Source organism: Musa acuminata, chromosome BXJ3-7, assembly GCF_036884655.1.
Source record: "Musa acuminata AAA Group cultivar baxijiao chromosome BXJ3-7, Cavendish_Baxijiao_AAA, whole genome shotgun sequence".
Classification (NCBI taxonomy): Eukaryota; Viridiplantae; Streptophyta; class Magnoliopsida; order Zingiberales; family Musaceae; genus Musa; species Musa acuminata.
This window is the reverse complement of record NC_088355.1, coordinates 16,529,737-16,535,825: the sequence shown is the minus strand read 5'-3', so window position 1 is coordinate 16,535,825 and position 6,089 is coordinate 16,529,737. Positions and strand designations below refer to the sequence as shown.

Sequence of the window (6,089 nt, the reverse complement as noted above, 5' to 3'; positions counted from 1 at the left end):
TAAGGACCTCGCCCGGCTCAAGCGACACGAGTCGGGGCAATTGAGCGAGGTACGCCCTCAGCTTTCTGAAGGCTTCCTCTTATTCCGAGGTCCATGTGAAGCCATCGGCCTGTCGGAGAGCGTGGAAGAAAGGGAGACTCTTGTCCCCGAGGCACGACACAAACCTACTGAGCGCTGCCAGTTTCCCGGTGAGACGTTGCACTTCCTTGATCGAGCGTGGAGGCTACATCTCTATTATGGCCCGAACCTTTTTCGGGTTGGCATCTATTCCCCTTTGGTGGATGATGAATCCGAGGAACTTGCCGGAGCGGACCCCAAAGACGCACTTTAAAGGATTTAGGTGCATGTTGAACCGCTTGAGGGTCTGGAAAGTCTTAGCTAGGTCGGTCATATGCGTACTTGTCGACTTGCTTTTTATGATCATGTCATCGATGTATACCTCCATGTTCTTGCCGAGCTGTTGTCTGAACATTTCATTGACCATCCTTTGGTATGTTGCCCCGGCATTTTTCAGACTGAAAAGCATCACTTTGTAGTAGTACACCCCCATGTCGGTAATGAAAACAATGTGCTCTTGATCTTGCGGTGCCATCCGAATCTAGTTATAACCTGAAAATGCATCCATAAATGTGAGAAGTTCAAAACCTACCATAGTATCTACCAGCCAATCTATCCTTGGGGGTGGATAGCAATATTTGGGGCATGCTCGGTTGAGATCGGTGTAGTCGACACACATCCTCTAGCTTCCATTGTATTTCTTAACAAGGGCTATATTTTACAGCCACCGAGGGTATTTCATCTCGGTTATGAACTCAGCCTCCCTAAGGCGGTCTATTTCATTACTGATCGCCCTTTGCCATTTGGGGGTGAACTTCCTCAACCTCTATTTCACAGGTCGTGCTTCCGGGTGGATGTTGAGGTGGTGCCGGGCTACGTCTAAGTTGATTCCAGGCATGTCTCGTGGGGACCATGCGAACACATCAATGTTTTTCTTTAGAAAATCGATAAGCTAGAGCTAGTTTTCTTTGGGGAGCGTTGTTCTAACCTTCACGGTCATGTTGGGTCGATCCCTTTTCAAGTGCACTTCAACAATCTGTTCGGGTGATTCTTGGAGCGTCGATATTTTGATTTCTTCACGGGGATCCGGGGCTTGCTGAGGTCGTGGCTTCATCGGGAGGGTGACCACCGTTAGATAGCACTGCCTTGATTCCTTGGGATCACTTCGATATACCCCGACTCCTGCTGGCGTCGGAAACTTAATGGCTTGGTGGTAGGTGAAGACCACCGCTTTCAACTTGTTGAGCGTCAGGCGGTTGAAGATGGCGTTATAGGCGGAGAGCAGGTCGACTACCATGAAGGTGGTCATCATCGTCTTGGTTCTTGGTTCTTCCCCAATGGTAATAGGGAGGACAATAGTCCCAAGCGGGGAGATGGAATCCCCCGTAAATCCGGTGAGCGCCGACGTCATGGGGTTGAGATCCTCGTTAGTTAGGCCAAGCTTCTTGAAGGCGTCAAGGTACAGCACGTCGGCAGAGCTCCCAGTGTCGATCATCACCCTCTTCACCTGAGCGTTGGCAATCTAGATGGAGATCACCAAAGCGTCGTTATGGTGGAGGCGTTTGACTTCTTCGATCCCGAAAGTGATTTCGGGTTCAAACTCGGGTATGGGGTGCTTCTCCACTACGCTACGCGCATAGGCCTTCCTCGCCGTGGTGCTACTACCGTCAAAAGCTGGTCCGGTTGTGATGATGTCGATTTGCTTCTCGACGGGGCCCCTGGGTCATGGCGATGCTTCTCTTGGTTCTCTAAGGTAGCGCCCGAGGTGGCCTCTTTGGATCAATTCTTCGATTTGATTCTGGAGGTCATGGCAGTCCTTTGCGTCGTGGCCATAGTCACGATGGAACCTGTAATATTTAGATCAGTCCTTGTGAGTAGCTTTCAAGGGGTTGGGTTGTCGTAAAAGTCCTTTCTCCCTAATATGGAGAAAGATCTCGGTGTGATAAGTGTTCAGGGGCAGAGGCGGGGGTCTCGAGAGCAGTTGCTCGGGTCGGTCGGGGGCGAACTTCCTGCGGGGTTACGCTGCTGATGACCCCGAGATTGCCCCTTGAGCCTATTCCACCCTCGGCCTCTTGCTATCCTTGCATCATCCCACCATCGAGGTTTTCGCAGCGACGTACTAATTGACGTGCAGGAGCATCTCGGGGATGGCTGAGGGTGGCTTCTCGATCAGTGACCAGAAGAACCTCGAGGGTCGTAAACCCATCAAGAAAGCTTGCATAATTAGGGAGGGATGAGCATCTAGGAACCCTTGGATTTCGATGGCGAAGCATGTGATGAATTGGGAAAGTAATTCGCCCTCGCCCTGGGACAACACAAGAAGCATGGCCATGGAAGGCCTGGGTTGCACACTGGCCAGGAAGTTTTGCTCGAACTCTCTTATGAGCTGATCGAACGAAGAGATTGTGCCTGGTTGTAGCCGACTAAACCATGCCCCCGCCAGTCCTCTGAAGGTAGTCAGGAATGCCTGACACATTAGTGCATTGAATGTGCCGTAGAGGGCCATTTGAGCCCGAAATGCGACGACATGCTCCGTAGGGTCAGAGTCGTTGTCGTACGTCTCTAATGCCGGTAGTCTGAAATTGAGTGGCACAACCTTGTCTAGGATTTCCTGAGCAAAAGGGGATCCACCCGAACTACTTTCCTCGATCTCGCCGCGCAACTTTTGAAATTCATGTTGGAACTCGTCTAGGCGTCAGTTGACCACAGATAGCTGGACCCTGAAAGAATCATCTGCCGAGTCTAACGATAATGTGTCGGGCTCGAGGGGAGACAGTGCATGTCGACGAGGTGTTGGTGTGCTTTGATGGGGTAGGTTTCCTAGGGTTGTGGTTTGCTCTCGGGCTTCTCCAGTCCCGACCTGCTCCCCGTTTGGCCTCTGCGGTGCTGAGTCGGTCGGTGGTGCCGTTAACTACACGATTTGTAGGATGAGGGGGACGATTGTTTGCATCATTACTACCAAGGCCTGTACTTGTTTGGCCAGGCCGAGAAATGCCTCAAGCGAAATGACCGAGGGTCTCGTGGTATATCTAGGGGGGGAGTCTTGGATAATTGAATAGGCATCAATAGCGGTCTGGCGTCGGGATGCCCCCATCCCTGGGGAGGGGCTAATCTCTAAGTCCGAAAGGGATGTGAGTGTTTGGTGGTTCTCCCTCGGGGTGAGCTCCTGCGGGGCGCTCCTACGACATCGGCCCTCCTTCTAGCTCCAAAAATATTATGGAACTTTCGCGCCGTGGCCGAGGAGTCAGCACGGCTTGGTCCACGAGCCAATGTCCGGAGCTCCCGAGGTGGTTGCCGATGCTTTTCTTGGTCGAATGGTGGATGAGCTGGGGATGAGCTGAGTTGTCGATGAGGTCGGTCTCTCCTCCGGGGTGGCCGAACTCCTGCACATAGACCCTGGTCGGGGTGTTCCTGAGTTGGGTCCCTCGTAGATTAAGTTAGTGGTCTTCTCCTTTTTTTTGTCCTTTCCCCTAGCCAAGTGCCGGCCAAGGGTTTTTATATTGTTGCCTGAGGATCGGTCGTACGTGGATTTGGCGCGACGGCCGACCCCCGAGTGACCAGATGGTACCTTTGTAGAGGTGTCGCCCGACGAGCATGGAACAACGCCATACGGTGCCATCTCGGGCTTTCTGGGACGGGACTTACCGAGGGGGCGCCTTCCCGAGTGGGCTTCGGTTCGATGTGGGGAGTCAATCCTCATGCTGACTTAGTAGGGGCATAACGTGACCTGAATTGTGACGTGATCGGTATCCAAAATATGCCTTATCAATATAGAGTGCAAGAGAGCCAGATCACTATCATATTCCTCCTCACCAAATCTTTGATCAACTACTAGTGTTTCATCAAATTGATGTGCCTCTGGATCAGCTGCCTGCCATGTCTTTGATCATCATGAGGGTTAATCCGAAATCTCATGCTTCCTTTATTTAAATCCTTGATCTTTGTTTCAATCTCATTGGCCTTAATATTAATAGAAGCAACCAAGGTATCTGCTTTCCTAAAAAATACTTCTTCGAGATCGAACACCACATCTGTGATTGGCCTATGGCTCATCTTGATCTTTAATCATTGCAGTCTTCTTCTGGCTTTCAAGATCAGTTGGTGGATAGAGCTATCAATGAAAGGTCCACTGCTCTGGAAGGAAATGTTCAAAAGATTCAAGCCTACACTAGCCAAGATTGTTAAATGGCCATAATCATATTGTAATATTCACCACTATAATTTTTGTGACCTCCAAATTTTCAACCCAAATCAAGCATCCTGATCGGACTTCCAAATCCACACACATCATATTTTAATCACAAACATCCGTCAAAATTCGAAAAAATGAATTAAACTGAACAACAAAAATTACACACACAGATAGCCTTTGTTTTCTCACATATCGTGAAATGGAGTCAAGTCAATCCATTATATATATATATATATACATATATATATGTATATATATAATGGATTGACTTGACTTCATTTCACAATAAATGAGAAAATGAAGGCTATCAAATCGTCAGACACTTTGACCATTCAACTACACGTACGGATTACACAGATCCGAATTGTTCTTTCCTTTCTCAACCATGTTGGAGATTAGAAACTTGATGAATGTAGACAGTGTTCTTATTTTTATTTTTCTCTTAAGAAACTTGGTTAACAAGTTATTTGGAATGTAGACAGTGTTCCTCACTCATGCAGCACAGAGTTTATTTCATCATCTTCAGCATTATAATTCCGTAATCCCTCGAAAGGAAACTAAAAGATATGTTCTTTCAGCATGCTAATCCAAAATAAAATTCTTTTAGCCTAATGGAGTGCCAAATAATTAAATGTTGCATGTTACTTAAACAAATAAATACTTTTGCCACAATAAAAGAAAGTCAAAGTTTGAGGATTCACTCAGATTGGCTTCAAATCGATAATGGAGGCAAAATATTTAGAAATTATATTAATTGATATATTATTAGATAAATGAATGTGCAAATTTCCAATTTATGTATACAATTTTTTATCTGCAATTGGTGTTCTTCATCATGGCATCTTGAAAAAAAAAAAAGGTTTCATCACTGTTACTCACCATCACCTTTGAGAACTCATGCCCACCAGATTTCCACTTCATACTCTGCTAAAAATCATCCAAAAGTATTTATTTAGGAAAGTGCTACGCATTTGGTCTGAGCAATACAGGAAGATGAACTGCATCTTCAACAGGCAAAAGATTGCTTCTTTCATGCAAATCTCGGATAATATTTTAGCACATCCACAAGCAATTAACAATTCCAAGCATGTTGCTGGGTAGTCAAGCAGATTGCTTTCCAAGGAATTGATGCAGCTTCCATGAATGATGGTGCAAGATCCATTGCTGTTAAAGCATGCTTGGTGATGCTTTAGATCTCCGAATGTCAAAGTATGTTTAGAATTAAAGATGGGCAGGTACCTGCCACCTACATCATCAGACCTGCTACCTGGTTTTTGATAGACCCTTGTAATTCTCAATATCTTCCTATTTGTAGAGATAAGGCTGTGAATATTGATTATTGTGAATTGGATTATCTTTTTGTGTGTGTGTGTATGTGTTTCTAGGTTAATTTATAAATATTCTTAATACTGTGAATCATATATGTCACTTCATAATCTTGACTCTTGTATAAGATAAAGGTAGTAGGTACTAGGAATATACATAGGCACTAATGTCAATTTGTTTCTTTGAGTCCAGTTGCTGTCATTGTCTGCATCAGAGATAGTTGTTGAAGCATTGATCTACACCAAATTCCACAGTCCAAGAACTAATGAATCACCATTTAAATTAATTTTTTTTACTTCACCAGGAGTCGCAGACACAAATGTCTATAAAACAATACAACCCTCTTGAAGTAGGACCAGAGAGAAAAGTCAAACAAGCTTCTTCACCACAGAAATTTTTCTAAGCTGATCACTTTTATTTTCACATCATATATAGTCCTGGTAGGAAACGTCCATGTTTATATGATTTGATGTGTTACCTGCAATGACAAAATTATTCAAAGTGGACTGAAAAT

The 6,089-nt window shown here is 45.7% G+C and overlaps 1 protein-coding gene across 1 annotated transcript; it reads right to left on the bottom strand.

Annotated features, from left to right (window-relative positions):
• Positions 1–1,015: 1,015 nt before the first annotated feature.
• Positions 1,016–1,552, bottom strand: LOC135642876 (uncharacterized). The gene has a single exon (XM_065159360.1). It carries the CDS (start codon positions 1,550–1,552, stop codon positions 1,016–1,018), a length of 537 nt encoding a protein of 178 aa, XP_065015432.1.
• Positions 1,553–6,089: the final 4,537 nt, after the last annotated feature.

What these genes read in the sequence shown, in the direction of transcription:
- LOC135642876 (XM_065159360.1), bottom strand. Translation starts at nt 1,552, where the DNA reads ATGATCGACACTGGGAGCTCTGCCGACGTGCTGTACCTTGACGCCTTC.